Source organism: Tympanuchus pallidicinctus, unplaced genomic scaffold, assembly GCF_026119805.1.
Source record: "Tympanuchus pallidicinctus isolate F22 unplaced genomic scaffold, pur_lepc_1.0 scaffold4, whole genome shotgun sequence".
NCBI lineage: Eukaryota > Metazoa > Chordata > Aves > Galliformes > Phasianidae > Tympanuchus > Tympanuchus pallidicinctus.
The window spans coordinates 25,248,089-25,274,936 of NW_026294758.1; the positions used below are offsets into that span (position 1 = coordinate 25,248,089).

The window sequence follows — 26,848 nt, forward strand, 5'->3', positions numbered from 1 at the left end:
TTATTGATGCTTTATGCACTGTTGTGCTACTTGCCTGGTCACAGATTCATTCCACATCCAGCTGCTAGCCTCAGTGCCTTATGTTAGTTCCATCCACAAAACATGAAAGAACTATTCTTATTACTGTGATGCAGCTAGAGAACAATAATGACCCAAGAAGAATATCTAAAATAAACTGTAATGGTAACATGTATCATTTTCCTAAATTTCTGTTGAATATAATTTAACTTCTCATTTGCAGGAATTGGGATTCTGATCTGCAGAAATTAGGACCTTTCCAACAAATACTTGAAAGCCATGCCACAGAGTACTTCTGATTGTGTCTTCTTTTAACTTTCTTTCAAATTCTAATATATTTGTAATATTCAGTAATCTACAACTAATTATCATGCTATTTCTTCTCATAGCTTTGTGTTCTATTTATTGCAAACAGTTCAAGCTAATATAAATTTTATGTACCCCTACAACAAAATCTAAATTGCTGCAAGTTGATATCCCTAAGACTATTGCTTAGAAATCCACAGAAGTTGGATCTTTGCAATTCTAAAATATACTTAAAGACTATAAATCAAAGTGACTATAATATTACTAAATTAATAATTTAAAATATCATTTATGTAAATTCTTACTAATTATGGAAATGCTTCCAGAAGGTTTCAACAATACTACGTAATAGATGAACAGCTGAAGTTTCAAACATTGGCTCATTGAACATAACCAGAGTTGAATGGAATAATTATTAGAAAGAAATGGTAGTATTTGATGGCTACTTAAAAAGAAAGGGAGAGAGGGAGTATTATAGTTATTATTATTTTACAATTATGGGAAAATGTTTTATTACCCATAAATAATATAATCCTGGTAATAAACCCAGGATATGCAGTTTGAAGTCATAAATTGTTCCTGTCCTACTTCAACAACTGAACTACTTGCACAGAAGGCAGCATTATGGTTTCTCATCTTTGGCCTTTCCATACATGAAAGCAGATTTTACTTAATTCTTTGCTCAACAACATAGAACAAGAATCTCCTCCAAAATAAGTAACTGCCACACCTGCAGTGATTCCACTGCATACACCTGCATACACCTACAATGCAAGTAGGGAAAACTTTCAGAGATCCTCAGGGATCATCTATCTATACCAAAGCCCTCACTTCTCTGAGGTACAGCTTCTCTTACTGGCTGTAAATAATGATGGGTTTCTAGAAAGAAGGGCTACAATCTGAGGGTAAACCAGTATTTATATCTGTCCATCAACTCATTACTTTTCAGCATTATGCTTTTCCTTCAAGCATTAAATATATCGTCATGTATTAGCACACTTAACTTCTATTCCCCATCTTGCCTCTCTACACTTACGTACAAACATTGCTCCAGAACTGTTTGAAGCCACGGAGAAAACAAATCACTGCAGGTGAAAAGGAAACAAGATGCGTTTGGATGGGTTGGTGGAAAAAAATATCCAGCTTAGATAAATTCACAAAAGATTCTGTCAATTGTCTCTTTTTCACTGAATTTTTTTCTGAATCACCTAAGGGATATTATTTAGCTTCTTCGATACTAATTTAACAATGCAAAGTGTGCAGCAGGTTGAGTTTCCTCAAACTGTAAAATGAGCTGAGCTTTATGTTTTCCTTTTTTAACTGATCGATCTCTGTATTTCTAAAAAGAAGAAGAAGAATGTTATAATGTTAGCTAATTGTGTGCAAATTAAATGCAGAAAGGAAGAGATACAACACACATACTCTCTCCTTAAAATCTTACCCTGAGGGATGACTTACGCAGGAAGAACACAGCAATACAATCTAAACGGTGACACGCAAAAAAATATTACTCTACATTAAATGATTTTTTACATGTCATCTGCACTGCAATGAGATATAGTACAATACATTGTAATGCAGATGGCAAGTTAAATAACTTTATGCATGTAGGACAGGTTCTTTCAATTCTAGAGTGATATCTTTTTCCTTTTCTGAAGGAAAGTAAAAAGTAAAAAGTAAAAAGTAAAAAGAAACTGTCTCTCACTTTTCCTGTGGACTAGCTTACTCAGCTATTCCTCTGCTCTTCCTAGATGCCAATCCAGCAAAAGTACTGATGGTTATTGCATCAAAGGACCAGTATATATGGTCTCATCAGAGATTCTACAGCAGCAGAGAAATACAGAAGCAGCAGGCATTCAAGCTAAAAATCCTGCAAGGCCTCATGGAAGCAGATGAAAATTTCTGTTTTATAGCACAAACACATCTTCTCCAAAAGTCACTGGAAATCCTACTTACTAAATTTGACAATTCCCAAGTATGACACACAGTTCCTACACTCTTTCTCCAGAATACACATCTATAGCACTTGCCTTCTCATTCAATTCGGAAAGTTTCAATGAAAACAGCACTACTCCAGGATAACAGACTCAACTTTTGCACGTGTCATGTCTACAACTTATTATCACCAATTCACTGCAACTCAGAATAAAAAAGCCCCAATCTTTATATTCTTTGTACAAATGGGAATGTATGGAGCTTGTTATATATACATATATCACAGTACATTTAAATTAAGCCCTTGCTATCCAATCTCATTTATCCAGGTGGGAAAGCTGTTACCTTCCTTATTCATACTTCTCTCTGCTCCACAGACTGAGTATTAATTACTCTCAAATAGTCTGATTTATTAGAATTAATATTAGATTAATTAGATTATCTAAAATAATCTAAAACTATTAATTAATTACAGTAAATATATTAGAATTAATCACAGTACAACTATTGCCAGAATGTGTAGCCTAAAAACTGTTGCTTTTTTTCTGACCTAAAGTATTAAGAATAATGTTGCTTCATAAAAATGATCTTAAGTACCTAAGAAATATTATTTAAATATCACAAACCCTGTGAGAGGACACTCACATACTAAACAAAATGAAATTCTCCAAAGCAGTCTTTGCACTTGGATGTCTCAGTATTGAGGCACAGAGGCTCCAACGCTTCATAATACTTAACTGCTCTTATGAGAAAATATGTATCAACTAAAACCTAGCGATATTGACTAGGCTATCTTACAAAGCACTGCTGTGAAGATAAATCAATAAACACTACCTCCTTGCTGTGGCTGACGAAGCAGGAACAAAAAGAGCACATAACTTGGCCAGGAGCACAGATTGAACTGGCAGCAGAAGAGCACCAAAATCCAGATGATCTACCTCAGAATCCTACTCTGCCTTTCTCCAAGCATGTGGCTTTACTGCAGTGATAGCTCTCAGGTAGCTCTTCAATTAGAACTTGGCACCTTTAAAAAATAAGCAAGCCCTCAGTGTCTCAACTTGGAAGGCACAGAGGAGTGGTCATCTATTTTCTCCAGTGGTGAAGCTCTCCAATATTTTTTAAGCAATTTGTCCAGACTCTGCAGGAAATTTAAGGCTGAGGTGGACCTTATTCCTTGGGTGGTATTTACCTGCTCAAACAATGACATGGCTTTCATGCTGGCCTCAGTTCATAGGTTCATCCAGCTAGCCCTAATATACTAAAAAAATACTAATTTCAGAAGATTCTAAGAACACTCATCTTTCCACAGATCTGTATTCTGAGAATTGGCTGATATGTCCTGTCCAAAGTTATATTTGCTTTTAAATGAAATGAAAAGCAAAATGAAAAATTAATTACTTCAATGAAAATAACATGGTCAGGTGTTTTATGTTTTTTGCAATCTGTTCCCAGCACACAACTTTAATCCAAAAGCATCATTTGTTTCTTATCTGAGCCTCTCCCATGAGAAAAAAAGCATTAATTTCTGAGAAGCTTGTAGCAAGCAACACACCACTGTTACCTCCAGTGCAAGCTGGATCACTTGCTTCCTGATTGCATTCTGTTCTCTTGGACACTCTTTCTCACCAGGTTACTCTTGTTCTGTGCTTTGCAGTGTTTAAAATCAGGCAGTTTGATTGGACATAGTTGAGAATTTGCTTTTTCAATATATTCCTCTGTATTCTAATCCCCTGTGCTCTTCAGACTCCCTTAAATATATTTAAGAAAGAAAATTAAAGAAAGGTGACTGTATATCAAAAGCAGTCACAGGCTCTTCCTCTCTCTCCCTTCATTTCTCAGCTACTGAAATGCCATCTGTTTTGCTAGTTAAGGTTTGTTTGTTTGTTTGTTTTTTATAACTGTTTAAAAAAGCCAACTGGAAACTTAAGCCAATCAACATTTTAGTGTATAACTTGGCCCACACAGTTATTTTTACTGAGATAGGCTCTGAGCAAATATCAGGCCTCCTGCTGTGGAAATACTACCACACAGTTAGTCCTGTCTCGGTGGTAATAATTATGTGTCCAATTTGGACAGCAACCAGAGGAGCTCATGGCACACAGACACAAACCACAACATATTGTTACAGTATCTCCTTTAATGTTCTCAATTATACAATTAAGCCAGTCAAACAGCAATATCACTTGTTCTAATGGCACAATAAAGCATCCCAAAGTATATGACTACACCAGAACAGCTTAGCTAAACGAGTTGCTTAAACACACCGCTGATGCAGTGAAAGCTGCATTAAGCTAAGCTATTGCTGTTCTGAAATACATAACCATATGCTTATGTTCCTCTCGCTTGCCATCTTTCTCTAACTATTATCATTTTAAAAACAAAATCTTTGTTACAATCAAAGTCAGCAAAAAATCAGAACCAAATACTGCATGGATCTAGTGTAACGTGATCATCATGAATGTGAATTTATCTCTAAAATACCAAAAAAGGGGCAAATAAACTATTGTAGAGTCGTATCTTTCTTCAAAATGCACTGCAGAACATGAATTGTAAGAAAGTATATTCTTAAACTGTTACAGGAATCATAGGCATAGAAAACTGATTAAAATTTACAAATACAGTTCTCTGCATTTTGATTAACAGAGAAGGCTCCAGCAATGCAATGACTGTTTCTGCAATGCACCAGGTGCTAATTCAAATGCGGCAAACAAAACTAAATTTTTATGACAGCTTAAACTTTGGCTTACTTTCAGAGATGACAAATTAATACCAACCTTTTACTCATGTAGAACCTGCTTGTTATATGTTGCACAGAGACCACCAGTTAATTCAGCATGTAGACATGTTTATGTCCACCCACCTCTCATTATGTTGCTGCACGCAAACACTACTGGACTAATGAATGTTTTAAAACTAGAATAAATTGAATCAAAACCACTCACAAATAGAAATCATACCCATATCTCACAGTTTGTTTTCTTCCCCTCAAATTTATCTTCCCTTCTTAGAAATATGAACTGCTCTTCCTTATCTCTCATTTGCCCACGATGCTGTGGATGCCCCATCCCTGGAGGCATTCAAGACCAGGCTGGACGTGGCTCTGGGCAGCCTGGTCTGGTGGTTGGCAACCCTGCACGTAGCAGGGGGGTTGAAACTACAGGATTACATTCCTTTTCAACCCAGGCCATTCTGTGATTCTATGATTTCTTTTGTGCTGATTGAAGTTTCTCAGTCCATTTCTAAGCCTTCCTCTTTAGTCTCTCTTCATGCTTTCCACCATCTATTTTGTAACACATAACAATGGCCCTGGTAAAAGTGATATATATAGAGTTCTAAAAATAAGTGATGTTTCAGCTGGTCCTCCGGTAATTTTGTAGTGGAGAAAAGCCTCCATGAAATATTTAATCTTACTTGAATGTGAATCCGTGTTTTAATCTGTTTTTGAATAAAATAAATTATATGATGATATTTATATTTTGAGCAAGTCAATATACTAAAGCAATATGTAATCAAAGAAAATTTGAATGACATAGAACCCATTTCTTTTACATAGTGGAAGAAATCTTTGTCTAAAATGCTTTCTCCAAATCCAGGTCCATACAGACAACACCAGATGAAGACAGAAGCAAGCTATGGGGACAAGAGATTCACAGCAGAATACTATTACCTCTAAAACTAGGAACAGAAGAATTCCAGTTAGAGAAAATAAAAAGGTTAGTGAGGTCCTTAGTCTAATCCATTCCCTCCCACTAAGAAACAACATCTAAAAGAAAGAAGAACAGGAAACCCCAAACATATCCCAAAGGAAAAAAGAAAAACAAACAACTAAATGGCAACAACAACAACAAAAAACTGTAAAAATAAAAACAAAACAAAAAACACTTACTGTCTTCTTCAACTTTTTGATGGCGTAATGTTTCTGGGTCCCTTTCTGCCTGCATCTGTAGACAATGGATGTAGCCCCACTAAATCAAAAAAAAAGAAAAAGAAAAAAAAAAAGAAAAAAAAAAAAAGGAAGAATAGTTGTACATACATCTCTTTGAATACGTCAACAAACAGATTTCCCTAGCTAACATTTTCTACTTTTCCCACACCAGGTAAAAATATCTCATTTTCCCCCCATACATGGAACAAAAACAGCAGTGAAATGTGCTCTCTATAAAACCAGTGCAGTTCAATTATTATTCAGGCAATAGAACTGCAAGTGCTCAAGGTGCCTCTTTGCTTTTGTTAAGGCCATTTGCAACAATTAAGGCAGATGTTTTGTTTTTTATTGTGTCGTTCTTCATTTGTTTTTCACCACTACTGGCAGCAATGGCAGGGGAGATAGAAAAGAGGAAAAGTACTGTGGTACTTCCTGCCCAGTTGTCCAAATAGTGAAGTACAGCAGCAAATGAAGCATGCAGCACTCTGATTAATTCAGTGGAAACTGAAGAGGTTTGTTCAAAGCAAAACCAAACAACTTGGGTGTAGAGCTTCAGTTCCTTTTCAAGACCCACCACAAGCTAAATAGGAGCACTCATAATATAAAGTTATGGCATCTGTATCTGGAAGACATTTATCAGGGTGGGAGGTCAGACTACATTCTCCAGAGATCTAGAACAGGGTGTCTCAGCAGCTTTATTTGTTACTTACAAAGTACTACTTTTGTATTCTGTGAACTAGCTAAACAGAGGAAAAACCTCTGGCTAAACCATACTGGTTATAAATGATTCAGATTATTCTCTATAACTGTATAACATTTGTGTTCAGACACCTCTGAATAACTCAGTGTCAGCCAGTAGTAAAATGGACGCACTGAAGTGCTACATCTCAGCACAGCATTTAAGGCCCTCTGAGACCCAACAATAGCACTGACCGTATGGGCCAAAGCAATGAAGTCTGTCCTCAAGAGACGTATCATGCTTTCTAAGATCCAATAATTAATTCCAAAAAGCTGGACATTTTTAAGCGAGAGGGGACTGGCTCTTACCATATCAATTTCCTGAGTAACATACACTCATATAATACACATCATACAGCCAACTGTACTGCACATAGAATCACAGAATCACAGAATGGCGAGAGTTGGAAGGGACCTCAAGGATCATGAGTCTCCAACCCCCCTGCCACATGCAGGGCTGCCAACCTCCACATTTAATACTAGACCAGGCTGCCCAGGGCCCCATCCAACCTGGCCTTGAACACCTCCAGGGACAGTGCACCCACAACCTCTCTGGGCAGCCTGTTCCAGCACCTCACCACTCTCTCTGTAAAGAACTTCCCCCTGACATCCAACCTAAATCTTCCCTCCTTCAACTTAATACCATTTCCCCTTGTCCTGCTATTATCTACTCATTCAAAGAGTTGAGTCCTCTCCTGTCTGTAGGCTCCCTTCAGGTCCTGGAAGGCTGCAGTGAGGTCACTCCTAAGCCTTCTCTTCTCCAGACTGAACAAGCCCAGCTCCCTCAGCCTGTCTTCGTAGGGGAGGTGCTCCAATCTCCTGACCATCTTTGTGGCTCTCCTCTGGATCCTCTCCAACAGCTTCCTGTGTTTCTTATACTGGGGGCTCCAGACCTGGAGGCAGTACTCCAGACGGGGGCCTCAGGCAGGCAGGGTAGAGAGAGGAAATCACCTCCTTGTCCATGCTGGCTACTCCTTTTCTGATGCGGCCCAGGATACCATTTGCTTTCCAAACTGCAAGCACACACTGCTGACTCATGTTCAGTTTTTCATCTACCAGGACCCCCAGATCCTTCTCTGCAGGGCTACTCTTAAGGACCGCTCCTTCCAGTCTATATTGATGCCTGGGATTCCTCCGGCCCAAGTGCAAAACCTTGCACCTTGCTGTATTGAACTTCATTACACACATCTCTTTCAACAAGAAGAAATCCATGCCAGTACATCTACAAGAGATGGTCACGAGCAGTAGAATGACACAAACAGCTTGTTTCTGTAGCCTCAAGGTCATTACAGGAGGAGGCTAGGAAGCTTCCTGCTGAACCTTGGTAAGCCTTCTTCTGAATCAGCACATACAGCCTTTCAGAGACTGTATGCCTTGGAGGGTCATAGTGATTCAAGACATCATCACCAAAAGCATTAGGAAGCATTGGACCATGACTGCGAACAGTAGCACCCTCAAAAGCTTGAACGTTATTCATATCAATGAAACATTTCATGGACATATTTTGCCAGGAAATAAAAATGTAAGAAGCAAAAACCCTTGTGGCAACATGTGCATTATTTTCTGCAAGCATTCTCTACTACATGTGAATAATACATTTTAACAGTACTACAGAAGAGAGACCACCTATACTCAATGGCTTGGGCACTTCTATGATAAGCAACAGATACCACAACTAGGGAATATTTAATCCTATGGCACGAATAGTTTCAGCAGAAGAAACTGAGAGGACGTTAAGCCTGAGCAATTGGTAATCACTTGCAGATCCATATAGCAGAATGTGCTACATCCATTTCCAACTCAGAGTAGAAACATGAAATTAAATTCACCATACTCCATATGAGACTGACCATAAGAGTACTCACTATATGGTGTTGACATATTTCAAATTAATCCTACTGATTCTTCCCTCTTCATAGTTAGTAAATATATACATACATATACATGCAGATATGTACATATCCAGTTGTGAAACTGAGAGAAAAGGCACAGTCACAATTCAAGTATGCAAAGTCAGAAATAGTGTGTACACAGACGGAATGCCCATGAGGGAGATTATGGAGACAGAATTGGTGAACAGAACTTGCACATAAAGGCAATATATGATAAAGTATATTTTGCAGAACAAGGCTTGGACTCACGGTAGAGATTGGCAAAAAGAAAAGCCAAAGCAAAAAAACACTCAGAATTTGAACTGGGTGAGAAAACACATCTTTCTTGCCCAACTCAAGAAAAAGCCCTTCTACCTCTGAAACAAGAGAATCAAAATAAAATAGTTGCACATTTATTTGGTCACAGTCAGAAAAGGTAAATTCCTACAGCTGCAATCTTTGTAATGAAAGAAATGGCACTGAGAATATTTCCACTAGACACAGTAAAATGATATATATATATTTTTTAAATAGGTCAGCAATGCCATACTGTGCCACCCTTGGTTATATTCTGCATTTTGAATCAACTCAGTACAAACACACTCCTGCATGTAATCTCCTCTAAATTTAATTTGGATTAAATTCCTTAAGTTCTGAATTGATTTTTTAAAAATAAATTAGTTTGTGCTTCATGCAGTCAAAGAACGATTACACGATCTAGTTTGTCCAATTAAATTACGTGACAGAAAGAACGTTCTATGGCTATGAAGCCACAGAAATCATTGCTGCCAGCACCACAGTAATACTGAAGTCGTGTCGGTTCCCATGGAGAATACTGAATTTTTATGTAGCCTGCAGAGGTATGAAGTCAAAATGCATGCATTTTCTTCTTATATACACACAATAGGAGGATCAAATGATCAATGAAATTACTGACTTCAAAATTAAGCTCCCTGTTCAAATATCAAGATTGCTCAGAATAAAAAAAAAATGATACAGAAAACTGACAATTTAACAAATGTCTTGGGAGTCTGGCAAGGTCCCTGCTGACTAGAAAGTAGCCACTCTCCTGATAATGTTTAACTGGGAAGTGTTTTAAACTCCCCAGAATGATGAGAGGCCTTCCAGAGACATCCAGACAGGTTGAAGCACAGGGCAATTAGAAACAGCCGGAAGTTCAGCAAAGGCAAATACTGGGTGCTGCATATGGGACAGAGTAATGTCAGACAAAGATACACACATGAGACAAGCAGCTGGAGAGCAGCTCAGCAGGAAGGGACCTCAAGGTGCTGCTAACAGCAGCTCAGCATAAGCATCAGTGTGCCCTGGAAGCGAGAACAGAAATACCACATTAAACATACCACAGCCAGCAAAGCAAAAGAGGAGATTCTCCCACTTCCTTAGTGATTGTGACTTACAAGGAGCAGATGAGGGAGCTATAATTGCTTAGTCTGAAGAAGAGGAGGGTTAGGGGAAATCTTACTGCTCTCTCCAACTACCTGAAAGGAGGTGGTAGCAAGTTGGCGGTCATCCTCTTCTCCCAGTTAACAGTGATGAGAGGTAATGGTGTCAAGTTGCACCAGGGGAGATTCAGGTTAGATATTAGTGAAAAAATTGTCTCTGAAAGGTGGCAATGCATTGGAACATGCTACCCTCCATTCCTGGAGGTTTTCAAGAAAAGGGTGGATGGCATATTTAGTGACGTGGTCTTGAGCAGACACAGGCATGGGTTGATTGTTAGACTAAATGATCCCATTGGTCTTTGCAACTTCAGCGATTCCACGATTCACCTTGAATATTACATGCTGTTCTTGGCTCCACAATATAAAAAGGATGGTGAGGTCCTTGCAAAGGCACATCCTAGTTAAGAGCAACTTCTAGATTTACATGTTCATTGCTAGGAAATACCACTGGTGCTGTGAGAGGTCACAGATTGGTTCATTAGCTACATAATTTGTGGTTGGAAAAGATTTGAGCAGCTTCTCATTCCAGTGTCTCAACAAATGTGCTTAGTTTCCTGATGAAACTAGTCACTATCTGTTACCATCTACTCAACACAGTTTTTGAAATAATATTTACACTTCCCATATAGTGATTAACACAACTAGCTATTCCAGTTCCCCCATATTTTTTTCACCAAAAGTCTCTAAAATTTTGGTCCTAAAGAAGAAATACAGCTTCAGCACATTTTCTGTTATCAGAAAGGCCTAATGGTATTAATATTAAAAAAAATCAAGAGTTAACCCCTGTTTATATCTATTATTATCCTGAACAGAGTATGAAGATGTTAAATTGTTCCCCTAAGTTTCAAATCTACTCCTATCAATTATAGTGGCAGAAAGTCAGAACTTCATATTTTGTTCATTAGAATGAATTTAATTTGCAAAGAGTTAACAGTAATTACCCATGAACAAAGATTTACGGGTAATTAGTCTGGATGCTTAGTGTGTCGAGGTATAGTTTGTTTGATAAATGAAAAACACCAGCTGTGATAAATTAAAGCCCCTCCTCTCCCCTAAAGTAAAAATCATAGAATCATAGAATTACAAGTTTAGAAACGACCTACAAGATCATGTAGTCCAACTGTCTTCTCATTACCATTGCTACCACAAGCACTAAACCTCATCTCGCAGCTCCTCATCCAGACGCCTCTCGAACGCTGCCGGTGATGGCGACTCCACCACCTCCCTGGGCAGCCATTCCAGTGCCTGACCACTCTCTCAGAGAAAAAGTTTGTCCTCATGTCTAACCCATACCCCCTCTGGTACAAAAGAAAGGAGGAAATCATTAATAAAAGAAATCTGTTTCTGAAATTTCAGTACTCCATGGTCAGAAAGAGGCATCCATCAGTCTGCATTCATGAGATGGCTTCCGATGGGGGCAGATGCCCACAAGAAGCAATTCTTGCCTGTACCCAGAAGAAGCAGCATACCAGCCACAGGCCTCAGGACACAGGCATGAGGGGATCCAAGGGGAGTACTCAAACTACAGGGATTGCCTGCTCCAGGGAGAGAGCTGCAGCTGCTACCAGCCCCCAGGGAAAGCCTTCTGGTGCTAATGGCATGTTGCTGCTGCACAGACTACTTAGTGTGGTCAAGCAGTTCAGTTACAGAAGATGCAAGAAAACAATTAGAAGAGCAAGCTTACAGCCTTTTGTTAGCCACATGTTTTTGGGTTGCTCTGGGCTGCTCCTAAGAATTTGTGAAGTGTTGATTTGTCCGCAAAAACTTTGTAAGAGCTATTAGTTACAAAACCAGGAAGTTATTTTTTTAGTCAACAGTACTGCAAATGGACAACACACAATTTGAAATTACTTGCATTTACTCAAATCCTCCTGCAGTGCCACCCATTACTACAGCCAAGCTGTTGTTTTGATTTCACTTCCGAAATTCATGAATGAGTCAAAAAAAAAAAAAAAAAAGGAAAAATACTCGATGCTTATTTTTAGCAATGTTCAATGTTCATATGATTAAGTAAACATCATATTTTTACAGTTATTGTAAGAGGAATCACGTTATTTTAGCCAGGACAGTCTCAGATGGCACACTTTGCAGGAAAAAGTAATATCACAGTCCAGTAGCAGTAGGACAAGGGGTAATGGCTTTAAACTAAAAGAGGGGAGATTATCTAAATCTAAATTAGATATTTTAAGGAAATTTTTCACTCTGAGGATAGAGTGAAGCTCTTCTCAGTTTGTAGAAGAAAAGGGTTCAAGGAAACCTCACTGTGGCCTTCCAGTACTTGAAGGAAGCTTAGAAGCAGGAGGTAGACTGACTTTTTATTACACAGGCAGATAGTAATAGGACAAAGGGGAATGGCTTTAATTTGAAAGAGGGGAAATTTAGGTTAGATCTTAGAAATTCTTTACAGCAGGCCATGATCCTGAGGGTAGCAATCCAGTCCATGGCATGAGGTTGGAACAGGGTGGGCTTTAAGGTCCTTCCACCTAAACCATTCCATGACTCTGTGTTTTTACTAGGTGTAACGACACTGATGGTAAAACTAGGCCAACTTCTTTCTTCAGAGCAGTAAACATGATCTGTGCATACTATGAAAATGTGTAGCCTTTCTTCATAAAAACTGAAACAGTGTTTCGCTTAGCACTGGAAAGAGCTTAGAATACACAGCCAGGGGCTGGATGGGTGATCCTTACGGGTCCCTTCCAACTAGGCATAGTCTGTGATTCTATACAGGGGCTCTCAAAACTGGATGTCTCATGAATACAAACAATCTTGCCGTACCTTGGCTTTATCTCCCCATTTGTGTAACAGTCTGCAATGCTAAGTGTTGAATACCTTGCCTCAACCACCAAGCTACTGCCTGACTCAAGACAACTCCCTTCTTTCCACCTGAATTTGCAAAAAACAGAAAGCAAAACTCATCTGATCAAATGTTATCATTTACTTCAGAGAAAACAACCTAAATTCCTTCTGCATTCAGAGACAGAAATGGGCAATTCTGAAGCATGATTCACCTTGTTCTAAGGATGCCCAGAACATGTCAGGTAAAACATGTCCTGAAAGTGTTTATTTTACTTTATATGACCATGAAGGAAACTTTAGATAGGCCACTAATAGCGACTCTTCATGGTTAGGAGAATTACACCCACAAGTGTTGCAAACAATACAGCAAAGCTGTATTGCAAACAATACAGCAAAGCAAATACAGTCACAGTAGTCTCTTCTTAAGACTCTACATAGCAGTACAAACTTCACCATGACTACTCTTTCTTATGAACTTCAGGTTATGACATCTACACATCTCTGATGGGGAGCAATACTCCCTTGATGCAGCCAACACTGGGGAAGGAGGGGAAGGGAGGGGGGAAATCACATACCTATCTCCTTTCTCCTCCGTGTCCCATACTGACCACGAAAGCTAACGTGAACAATGAAACCACACTGAAAAGGCATGCTACCTTGTGTGGTGTGGTATTTACCACACAAATGTATCATCGCAATCCTGCATTCAAAGCACCAGAAGAAAGACCACAGGGAGGATCTTTGAAGAGAAATTGTCCCCGTGGTGAAATAGAAAAGAACGTGTATGTACGGATCTGTATGTATCTGTCTATATGTCCAGAGATGAGATGGGCAGAGATAACAAGATGCTGAGGAAAGAAAGCTGAGGAGAAAAGAATGGAAATGACAGAACACAAGGTGGTGAGAGAAGCAAGCAAAGGAGAGCACAGAGTGGGCCAGGAGACTTCCAAGCAAAGAGCCAGCTGCCAAGAGAGAAAGCAGAAAAGGACTTCAGAACGGAAAGAGCAGCAAATAGCAAACATATTGATAAGCTTACAGTTTCTGAGACTGAGAAAACAGAACATGCTACGGCAAAGTACAGCAGAGAAAACTGAAGTGTGACGGGTGTAGCTCCATTTCTTTCCAAGTTTTGAAAAGGAAGAAAAGCAAAGGAAAGGATAAACTGAAGAAAAGGTTGGTTTTTTTCTTCCTTTCTTTGTTCTTTTTTTCCATTTAGCTTTCTCCTATGCTGAAAAATATATAAAATATGCGTAACAGAGATAGGCCTTTATTTTTTCAGCTCAGCACAGCATCAGAAGTGGCAAGTATAAAAGTCAGTGCTACGGATCTATTTCATTTAATGCCATCTCAGACGTTCCACATCCTACAACTGAAAAAAAATTTCCACAAGAAGTATATCCTCAGTGGCACCTGCATCACCAAACCCCAGACCTGTACGTGAGTGTATTTTCACTAAAATGAGATTTAAACAGTGGACACAGTGGACACAGTGGACTGTGTCAGTTGTACACACATTTGTTGTGCAACCCGGTCACAGTAACATGTAGCCTCAGACTGCCAACATAAACAAATTTAATTAAACTAGATATGCCTGAACGTCTTATCCTCACAAAAAAGTAAACACTCTGTATAGGCTGAAAAAAATACAACTTCTGAACAGAAATATAAGAAGTAACAGTATCAATCTACCTTTGACAGGTTGCCTATACTCTTTCCCCAGAAGTCTATCATCTCTTGTACATGAACAGATATTTCATTGTGTTCATAAGCATAAATTAAAAATTAAAAATATTAGCTTCGTCTTCTGCTACTACTAACAATAGATTCTGCAAGCAAATCATGCCCCCTTGCACCATCATTACTCACCTATCGGTCTTCCACAAGTGTCAGCTGTTTATGCCCACCATAGCATTTATTTTTGAGTGTGTTTGCAGTCCATCACTTAGCATTTAAATAAAAAGGGAGCTGTTTTTCCTATTGCTGTTGTTATTATTGACCAACTAAGGATTTCTGTCATGGTAACACAAGAGTAAATCTTTCAGTAGCTATCTGTCTCTCTGGCATGATTGGAAGACGAGAATGCAATGGTTCTGGATAAATCCCAGCTGCAAACAACAGAGGCTCTTCCGGCAACAGCTGAAGTAAAGCTGAGCATTCTTCACATCTTTTTGCTTTGAAGAAAAAAACGATCTGCATTCATTTTTACTGTGTGAGACTAAGGATAAAATGTCAAATTTTGAAAAATGACAATGGCATAACAGAATGGGATAAGCAAAGACAGGTCTTGGTTTTTATGGAGTGAATACAAAGAACTGTTGGTTTACTCTAATTGAGTTCCACTGATATACAAAAAAGATGTCGTAAAAGTCATCACTGAGCCAATTAACTGGTACATACTTCTCAAAGCATTTCCATGCTACCCTATCCAGGCCAGCTGTAAATGTCATGGTTGACACACAAGGACAAGGAAGCCTTATGAGGATTCAGCTATTTGCTGCAGTAAAATGAACACTGCACAAAATAACAAAATTTAATGGTGCTAAGTACAGCTTTTCCAAAACTTGTTGACAGATGAGAGCACTATATTCATTTCTATCACCAGATTTGAAAAGAGATCTCTGAATCAGCTCTGTTACTCCTCATATCTTATTAAGCATAAAAAATGTGCCATGTCCTAACAAACATACTTGCTTCTTTAAAGGTTGTTGGCTCCAGAATTTAATTGCAGAAGGGAACAGTGGTACATCAAGAGGACTGTCACTGGGTTCTAAACAGCCACTGCCCATACCAATTGGCTAGAGTGACCTAGTACAGTCATAAACCAAATGTACTTTTCAAAAGAAAAGAAAGAAAGAAAAACAAGGGAAAAAAAGTTCCATAAAAGCAAGGTGACAAATACTTCAGGAGAAAAAAATAAAAATAAAATTAAAAATAAAAGAAAGAAAGAAAAAGAAAGTTAAGAAGGAAAGAGAGTAACAAAATAGATTGGAAGTGATTTTGAAATAAAAGGATTTGAAAAACCAATTGAAAAACTACACAGTCAGGTATCACCACTACTATGTGAATACACAAGTACAAATTAACACTACAGTTTTCTTTCTGGTTGCTGTAGGCATGCAGCATGATAACATGTCTAATGCTTATAGTAAAAATTATCTCTATTTATGTTGTTTTCTCCTACCCGAGTGTTTTGAAAAATGAAAAAACAAGTTATAATAACCTTGCTAAAAAGCATCATATCTCTGCCATCAATAGTTATTTCATTAACACATGATCTCACAGGAATATAATCAGCATCCAGTGCTCATGGTTTAAAAAAAAAGGGAGACTACAAATCCATAAACAGCCTTCATCACAGAACTGCAGCAACACAATTTGGTCCTTAAAACCCATTTGTGTTAATTGCTTTTTGACAGCAGATATTCAAAGATACCTGTGATTACAGCTAACTGGAAATACTGCAACTGCTGTAATATGCTAGATAACATCAACCTTATCAGCAAGTGATTTCAATAGATTCCTGACAATGTTTGCTCATTGCAGGTTAATCCAAAATACTAACAGGCTGATAAAAAGCATACATCTAATTTTGAAAGCAGGACAAAAAAATATTCCTTCTTAAGCAACAAACACAATAATTAGGTAAGTTTAATTTAGGGGAACAGATCTGCATGCATAAATTTAGTCTGCAGAGATGGCAACTTGTTGCACAGAAACCTTAAAATCCAGTCCAGTCTTTACTCACCATGTACTATAATTCACAACATAAGGAAAAAGAGAATTTAAAGTGAATTTACAATATAAATTACAATGCATTTTCTTGTTATACCGTTTAAACTGCATAACCACTTCCTGGAAAAAGGGAACAATATGATTTTTCCTGACAAATCATTCATTTTACTTCAACTATTTTGTAAGTGGTAGAAAACAAAATTTGCTACCTCAGCAACACATAATTTTCCCCTTGCTCACCAAGGAGAAAAATACCAAAATTTACTTTTACCGATACACACATCATTTCAAAATCAACCTTCTAATAAATACCACCCACTAGTTTAATTTTCAAACTTTGCTAGCAGTTAACATACAGGACTATTTTACCAATTTAATTATTTTCTGCAACTGAATTCAGACTTGAATCAGTCCCCACACAATACTTCAAGAGAAAAACCATTTTATTTCTACCAACTTTCCCTTCTCCAAATCATTTTTTCCTAGCAAATACAAGACAAAACAAAACAACAACAACAAAAAACTTTATTCTAACAACTTACTATACTAAACTGTTACTGGGAAAAGGCCACAGAAAAGAAATTGGCGGAGTGCATGCTTTTGCTGCTCAGTGAATTCATTATGATAAGCAAGATGCCAGCTTCTAAAGTAATCAATAAGCTAAGGAAAATTTTATTTCAATATCTGTATTTTCCTTTCATACAGAAAAGCAGGGTTTTTTTTTATGTATTTCTTCTTTACGTCTGTAATAGGTATCCTCTAAAAATTTCCTGTCTTTCCCAAATTTGACATCTACCAATTTGACTGCGTCTTTCTGTCCTTCAGAGGGTGGTGACACACTGGAACAGGTTGCCCAAAGAGGTTGTGGATGCCCCATCCCTGGAAGCATTCAAGGCCAGGCTGCATGTGGCTCTGGGCAGCCTGGTCTGATGGGCTGACAAGCCTGCACATAGCAGGGGAGTTGAAACTAGATGATCGTTGTGGTCCTTTTCAACCCAGGCCATTCTATCATTCTATGATTCTATGATTTAATACATCATCAGAATTGAAGAGGTTAGCTCTCAACTTGTTTTTCTTGTTACTTCTGGGGCCATTTTAAAAAGAAAACAGTGTATTACATAGTAATCAATGACAGGTGTTTGTCTTACCCTTCATTTCTCTTTACAACAACAGAAGAAGATATTTAATTTGAACTATATTCGCCATGGTTTCAGAGGGTCTCTCCTGCATTCCCATACTTGAGAGAAGTAAAGCAAGTCAATAAAAAAAAAAATTCTGTTCACCATTAATTAAGAGACTGATTAGACACTGCAACCTTTTTTTTACTGAGTTCTATACTCCAAGCATGTCTCAGGCAGATGGGGAGGGTTTTTGGTGAGAATTTCTGCAGGGACACAGACGTATGTGAGTTGGCAGAACACTACAAATATTTGAAAAAATTAGTTCCTCAATCTCATACCAACTCTCTGCCTTGGAAAAGAATCTGGAAAACAATTGGAAACTTCATCTGACATGCTGAGCAACAAATGAATGAATTTAGGAACTATGTTGTGCGTTTTCCATTTTTCTCTCTACTACGTAGATTGAAAGAACCCAGAACTTGGCTCTACATTTCTAAATTAAATCCAAGCATGTGACTTTGATCATTCAGTCAGAATGATCCTAAGAATACAAGAGAAACACCATTTATAATCATGCAGAGTGAATAACAAAAATGACCAGCATTCCTATACATGTTGTTTACGTTCCACTTCAGCACAACTTTTTCCAAAACAATTGAGCTTCTTATCTTTCACTGAACTGAACTTATTGCAATTTCCTGTTGATACTGCCACCAGGCAGCCAAGAAATTAGAGTTAATCTTCTGATTCAGTGACATGTATTAACTACTAACTCTATTTGAAACATAAAAAATTCATTAAAAAAGATTCCAGTTTTAACTCCTTGCACTTCTCATGAATGAGGGATAATTTTAACTGAGAAAGAACTCAATAGGTGAAACCTGAGGTCTACTGTGTTATTAGCCGAAGGTCAAATGCTTCTGTTATTTATGTGTATGTTGCAATTCTGGAAATTTTTTGCAGTCAATAGTGAAGAAAATGAAATTTCTTGCCATTGGTAGACAGCAGACATTTATTTTCAGGATTTTTTCCTGCAAGCATTGCTACCTAACAAAGAATAAACAGATCAGAGTTGTTGCCTAAGGTATCAGGCTTGTAGTAACTGTTGTTCACCTGAAATTCACACAGTTTCTATTGTATTGGTCATTCAATTACACTGAGTCGTTTCACTAACAGTTTCTCTTTTTTGTTTTGCTCTAATTTTTGTAGTTGTTTTCATAGTGACTGTTCAGTATAGAAACTAAATTTTGACTCTATTTCCTTGAGTATAAATACTACATTAAATGCAGATATGCTACCAAAATGAATTTAAAATTCACCCTTTAAAAAATGACGTTTCAAGAAATTCAGTTCATTGCCTAGATACATCTACTCTGTACATCTTAAAATATTTTTGAAGGTATAAGCATTTCTGCATGTACCTTGCATTTTCCAGCAGCCAAACAGAAGAAACTAAGATGTGGCCTCTTCTTAGGCAAGCATATGTTTTCTTTTTTTTTGCTTCTTGGATAACTTTTCAAAATTATAAACAAACAAAGCCCAACAACCACCATCAAAAAAAACCTTTCATCTTACAGGGTGAAACACTTGCCCAGGAACTATCTGGTAAGATACATTTTTTCAAAAGTAGGAGAAATCAATGCTGAAATGCTGCCAAATGCAACTGCAGAAACATAATCGATTATATCTAAATATATTGCATAACTGGCTATAGTTTTATGACATTACTGCTACACAGACCACTGCAGGTCTATTTGGCATACAGAACTGTCCAGAAGTCAGTACACAGTACTAGCAGGTGTGGGTCTGGAGAAATAAGTTTTACTGAGTGATTGCATAGACTGAAAATAGCAACATGGGAAAAGTATTACACAAACACAGCAATGTATTACATTCTTAGCATAAGCCCTGCATTCTTCCAAACAGAAGAAGACACTGTGAAAAGCAGACTATGGGATAAAGCACAATCTAAATTTATTAAAGATTAGTGCTTTTCTATTCTGAGATTCATCATTTCACAGATGTAAGACATACAGTAGATCTTATATCTGTGAACTTCAATGGAGCACTAGAATTCAGAGAAAGCCACCTGTTAGGTGTGAAAGAGTAAGGACTAGCTGAATTACAGTTAGTCTCATCATCCAAAGGAGAACAAAAAATACAGAGCCCTGAGAAGTATCATGCCAGTGGGAAGTCATGAATTATTATTTTTTTCTAAAAACACTGTTATATTCTTTCTTATTTAAGGTGAAGAAACAAATCTGAGATAAAGCAGGAGTCTGGTACAAAACTCCAGGGGACTGAAATGACTATAACTACATTTGGACAGAAATTAAACACATTTAACAATATTAACAATTGTTTTACTGAAGTTTCTGACAGGAATGAGGCCAAATGATACAAACAGCTGACCCTATTTTTAAGACAAAGCACATCTTAGATAGGAAAAGGATTATAAAATGTTACTGCAAAAAATGGTAGCATATTGGACTGTGGCTCAGACTGAAGAATATAAATGGGTGGTTTCTTGTTTTAATACAATGTATTGCCTTACCAGCTTAAAATTAAATATTGTAAGCAATTTTTAAAGAGTTTTCAAAATTGTCTTTGGGTGACATTGATGGCAGTTTATGTCTAGTAGGTGAAACCAACTTTCTGTTGACGAGAAGACTATGAACTAGAAAATTAACAATAGATGGGATCCGGAGAAATTTAGGGACATGCTGTGCAAAAGATGGCATTAAATGGAATAGACTGCTGGAAGCCAGAACTGGAATTAAAAAAAAAATAGCTCAAGGCACATTAAAGTTCATTTCCACAGGTTCGGACTACAAAAACAAAAGTCAGGTATATCATATTCATACATACTCCTTCCACACCACCACAAACATTCATGAGGACAAGTGTTCTGACAACTACACTCTGACAAAGTTCACATACATGGCATCCTGACTTGTATCAGGAATGGTGTAGTGAGCAGGATTAAGGGAGTCATCCCAGCCCTGTACTCAGCACTGGTGAGGCCTCACCTTGATTACTGTGTTCAGTTTTGGGCACCTCAGTACAGAAAGGAGCTGGAGCAAGTCCAAAGAAGGGCAACTAGGCTTGTGAAGTGCTTGGAGAATATGGCCTACAAAGAGCAACTAAAGGAACTGGGGCTGTTTAGTCTGTGAAATAGGAGGCTGAGGGAATACCTCATTGCCCTCTTCCAGTGTCTGAAAGGAGCTTACAGAAGAGCAGGACTGGTCTCTTCTCACTGGTGACAGGTGACAGGACAAGCGGAAATGGCCTCAAGATGTGCTGGGGTAAGTTTAGGTTGGAAAGCAGGAAAACTTACTGAAAGGGTTGTTAAGCACTGGAATAGGCTCCCCAGGGAGGTGGTTGAGTCAACATCCTTGGATGTGGTTTAAAAACCATTTGGATGTGGTGCTCAGGGAGATGATTAGTGGAGGGTTGTTAGAGTTAGCGTAGTATAGTCAGGTAGCAGTTGATGATCTTTAAGGTCTTTTCCAACTTAAGCAATTCTATAATTCTATGATTCTATAACTCTTGACACAAAAACGGTTCTGCAATATACTTCTAGAGTAATTCATGCACATTTGTTGTTAGCCATATAAGTCTAGTAACATCATCTAATTGGGAGAGCTTCAGTGAAAACATTAGACAAATTTAACCTAGTTTAACACCATGTAATCAGCCTCCATATTAGATGAGGACGAAAGTGTATTGAGTCTACTACCTCTGATACTTCACCATCTTCTCCTTCTGCAATCTAATGGTCAATGAAGTCACAGAATCACAGAACGACAATATGGCATAGTACGGAAGATCATCTACTTCCATTCCTCTGTCATGAGGAAGGGTTGCTAACCATCAGATCAGGCTGCCCAGGGCGTCATCCAATCTGGCCTTGATTACTATGGGGGAATCCATAGCTTCTCTGGGCAGCCTGAGCCAGTGCCTCACCACCCTATAAATAAAGAATTTCTTCATAATATCTCATTTAAATTTCTTCTCATTTAGTTTAAAGCCATTCACTCTTGTCTTCGTGATAGTGATAGTGATATCAGATTGTGTAAAAAAGTCAGCTCTTCTTCTATTTATAAACTCACTTCAACTACCGGAGAGCCACAATGAGGTTGCCCCAGGGTATTCTCTTCTTTGAGCTAAACAACCCAGCTTCCTCTGCCTTTCTTCATAAGAGAGGTGCTTAAGACCTCTTAAGGACCTGTTCCAACAGCTCTGCATCCTTCTTACACTGGGGGCCCCAAGCCTGGATGTAGTACTTCAGATGGGGCCATAGAAGGACAGAGTAGAAGAGAGACAACCACTCCCCTTGCTCTACTGGCCATCTTTCTTTTGATGCAACCCAGGATACAGTTAGCCTATGGGCTGAAAGCACACACTGGCTCATGTCCAGCTTTTCATTCACCAGGATCCCCAAGTCTTTTTCCACAGGGCTGCTCCCAATGAGTTCTTCTTCTACTCTGTACTCATACCTGGGACTGCCCCTACCCAAGTGCAATGCTTTGTACTTTGCCTTATTGAATCTCATTAGGTACATGTGGGCCTATCTAAGTCCCTAAGTTCCTTCCTTCTATTGTATCAACTGCACCACTTAGCAAAATTGTGAACAGTAGTTGAGGGACAGCACTCTTGGGGGTGGTACCCCTAGGGACACCACTTATGATCAATCTCCAAAGAGACACACAGTTGCTGACCAGAACCCTGTGGCTGTGACCATTCAACCAACTCTTACCCACTGAACAGTCCAGCCTTCAAATCCATTTTTCTCCAATTGGATACAGATGTGGTGCAGGATCATGTCAAAGACCTTGCAAAGTCAGATCCTCATAATATGCTACAACTAAGGGAAAACATAACAAAATTGAGCACAGGGCAGAGCTTTATGCTAAAAATAATTTTTATGCTACTGCACTCTTCCTTTCCTCAAACATATTTCACGAAGTACTTCCCTGCCTTCTGCCTTCCATCTCACAGAAGCAGCAAAACACATTATTTTCCAGTTCCCTGGTCTATTCTGTCCAAATTATGAAACACCAAAACAGAAAAAGAGCACTAACACAGCACAGATGTAGGACCTGGATTATTGCTGATTAGTAGAAATGAAGAACCTCTGGAACTGATTACACAGTCCATAACTTACTTTTTCCCCCTGAAATGCATTATGGATATTCCAGCTACTTCATTCTATTCAGAGCTTACAGCCTGAAACATCCCACGCTTTGCTTGCTTGATGTATGTGCTTGTGGGTTCTACTTTTCCAGTAGACAAGGAGTTGCTCTGGAGCAGAGACTTTCTTCCTAGGCATTCATTGCTTTTCACATGCACATATTTACTAATGTTCTTGCTTTTCTGTGATAACTAATAAAATTTTATGTCCAGTTTTTTGGGAGGCATTCTGTAGTTCTACTACACTGCATTAAACAATGGAAAGTCTTGGTGAAACTCCATGAACTGCTCTATGTAGGCAGTTAATTTCAGACAGTACATTGACTCTCAAAAGCACAGGGAATCCCTCTTACCAGAAGGAATCAGGGCATATGTTTCCACACGTAGGTAAGCTCTTTATAATCATTCTGGATGCTAACAGAGCTTGCAAACAAAATACAACACAGGCATATTTGGATACAAATTTTGATTTGATATTTATGTAAAACATAAATCTGTTCAGATATGCTGAATCCCACATACTATCATTTGAACTTACTGGCTACATTTCACATGCTGTACTACAATTGGACTCCAGGAATAATCCTTCAGAAGTCTTTTCAACCGTTTCAACTCATGTAACTGAGACATGATTTTAAAAAAATTTACATCTTTGGAAAAGAATCTGAAAGTTTCTGAGAATAGCATTAAATTCATTGTTACGAAATAGCAGTGCTATGTCATATTTCTGAGTTGGCTCTCTTAAAATCACATGTGTTTTCAAAGTAGGAAACATCCATGACAGGATTAAGAACACAGAAATGAAACCTCGAAAGCAATGTTACTCTATTTCCTTTGCTAACACCAAGCACTGAATGATAAGACCTAAATTTAATACCTACTTGTCACTGTCTTAGAGTTTGGTCAAGAAGTTTCTCAGTTCTTTAATGTGTTCGCTCACTGTAGCATCAATCATCTATTGCATTCTTAGTTTATTTCAGATTAGTTTTCCACTCTAAAAGATCATTTTTACCAAGAGGTACATGTTTTGACAATACTAGAAAGCTTCTGTTTGGGCAAAACATTTTCAAGAATTTACAAAGGTGGTACATCCAGCTGAAACAAAGCAAGCAATAATGGTCATATGCTTTTGTCATAATCATAGAATCACTGGGGTTGGAAGGGATCTCAAGAATTGAGTTTGGCCCCCTGCTAAAGCAGGTACCCTACAATAGGTCACACAAGAAGGTATGCAGATGGGTCTTGAATAGCTCCACAACCTCTCTAGGCAATCTGTTCCAGTGCTTCACTGCTCTTACAGTAAACAAGTTCTTCTGTGTGTTTTTACAGAACTTCTTGTGTTTAAGTTTTAGGCATTACTCCTTGTCCTATTGCTGCGCACCAGCAAGAATAATCCGATCTCAATCATTTGCCTCCCACCTCCAATAATGCACCCCTCAAATAAGTTACAACTTACTCCCTGAATCCGTAACGGTTAACACTTAAGGTTCTTTGACCTCACTCTTCTGTAGTAAAGATGGGTTATTGAGATTTGCTGCTTCAGTGTTTTTGTCCTTTTCCCAACTTCCAAGCTGACAGTACAGAATTCTAAAATTTTCTTAAAGAGCATACTAACAGGAATTGATTGGATCTGACAATCCATCATCTTTGCTGAAGAAAATTACAAACTGTAATAATACAAAACTAGACAGAGAAGTTCTGGTTGAGTCAGGTGTTCAGAAGATGAATTAAACCATGGAGAACTAAATCACAGAATCATACATCAGCTTAGGTTGGAAAGGATATCAAAAGATTGCCTGATTGATGAGATTGTCTAGCACCCTGACAAGTTTTACCTTGAAAACTTCCAGTCATGGTGACTCCATCACATTTCTCTGGAGGCTGTTCCAGTGACTGACTGTTCTCATTGTAAAAAAAAAAAACAAAACAAAACAACAAACAAACATGTGTGTACGTATATATATATATATGTGAATATAAAGACAAAATCTCTCCTGGTCCCACTTCTGCGTGGTCGTGTCCCCTCCTTTTACCTTCTTATAAGGAGAAAGTCTCCATCCTCTTTGTTGCCTCCATTTAAGTACTGAAATAAGGTCCCTACAAGCCCATTCTTCTCCAGGGCAAGAAGACCTAACTCCCTCAGTCTTTCCTCATAGATCAGGTTCTCTATCCCTTTGATCATCTGATCATCTTTGTCTTGCTCCTTCAGACTCTCTTTAGTTTGTATCTTTTTTAAATTGCAGAGTACAGATCTGGACACAGTACTCCAGGTGTGGCCTGAGAAGCAATGGGTGAAGTGGGATGATTCCATCTCTACCTCTAGTATGTCCTCACTGATGTAGCAAAGGAGCAGATTGCTCTTGTTGCAGCATTAGAATACTGCTGAGTCTTCTTCAGCCTTCTGTCCTCTAGGACCCCCAGGTCCCTTTGAGCAAGCCTGTTTCTCAGTCACATAGACCTCCTTCAAATATGATCAAGAAATAATCATAATTAAAAACCAAAACAATACTGTCAAGGAAGAACCAAATCTTACTGAGGCTTTGCAAGTGAGTGTCTGTGACATAGGGACCTAGGTAATCTGGGCTTCATTGAAAAAAACATTGCTAGTGTGTCAAAGCAGGCGATCCTTCTCATCTGGATACAGTCCTGGGCTTCCCCCACAAGAAAGACATGGACATCCTGTTACAAGTCCAACAAAAGGCCATGAAGATGATCTAAAGTTTGGAGCATCTGGCATACAAAACAAGGCTGGCAATGTTCAGCCTGGAGAAGAATCAGGGAAGATCTCATCTGTGTGTATAAATGCCTGACTGGGGTGAGGTTGGAGTACTAAAGAAAACAAAGCCAGACTCTTGTAAGTTTTATCCAATTTTTAGACAATAAGCAGTGGACAAAGTGTGAAAGATAGGAAGTATCATTTAAGCATAACAAAAACACATTTATCTGTGAAGGTGGTCACAAAGTAGATGAGGCTGCCCAGAAACACTATGGAGTTTCCATCCTTGGAAATACTCAAACTAAACTGGAACAGATCTAAGCAACCCAATACAGTTGAAGCTACTTTTGAGGCAGTAGGACTAGACTACCTCCAGAAATCCTTGTCAGCTTCCATGCCACTCTGGAACTGCATGATCCAATTGTTAGTATATTATCAACCTTCACAAAACATCTCATTTGTATAATTTTTCTCGGCATATCCACTAGGCTCTAGCTAGAAGGAGCAGATTATTTTTGGATGGAAGTAAAGACATGTAATTTAATTTTCCTTTCCTTTCCTCAATATATATATATTTTAATCACTTTCTAGCTTGGAAAAATACTAAGGACTCCATATTGGTAATTCCTTTTAATGAACAAGTTCTTAGCTTCTGCGAGATACTGTTACAGATCCTAATCTGGAGGGAGAAACTTATTTGGATTTTTGAAAGAAGGAGTATATTTTAAAACAGATTACAATCAGTTTCCAGTTAAGTCAAATCCATCTCACCATCATTATCAGAAATCATTTCCTGTCATGATTCTAGTCAGAACTCCTCAGCAGACTTGACAAAGTGCAAATCAAGTAGCAACTCAAACTAACACAGGATCCTTCTCCAAGTCAGTTCATAAAATCCAGGTATTTTAGCAATAGCTGTTTCTTTGTTAAATTTCTGGTTTACATACACTCATGGTTTTGTGATTTTTGGTTTTTGGTATTCCTCATCACAACATCATGTAGCCCAGGGAAGAAAAAAATACCAGCAACAG

General features: G+C 38.2%; 1 protein-coding gene across 1 annotated transcript in view; it reads right to left on the minus strand.

Moving 5' to 3' along the window:
• The window catches only part of CAMK4 (calcium/calmodulin dependent protein kinase IV), a 154,884-nt gene that overhangs the window by 80,138 nt on the left and 47,898 nt on the right, over positions 1–26,848 (minus strand). Inside the window, exon 2 of the mRNA XM_052701033.1 lies at positions 6,146–6,224. Within this exon, the coding sequence (XP_052556993.1) occupies positions 6,146–6,224 (79 nt within the window). The remainder of the gene's footprint in view (positions 1–6,145; positions 6,225–26,848) is intronic.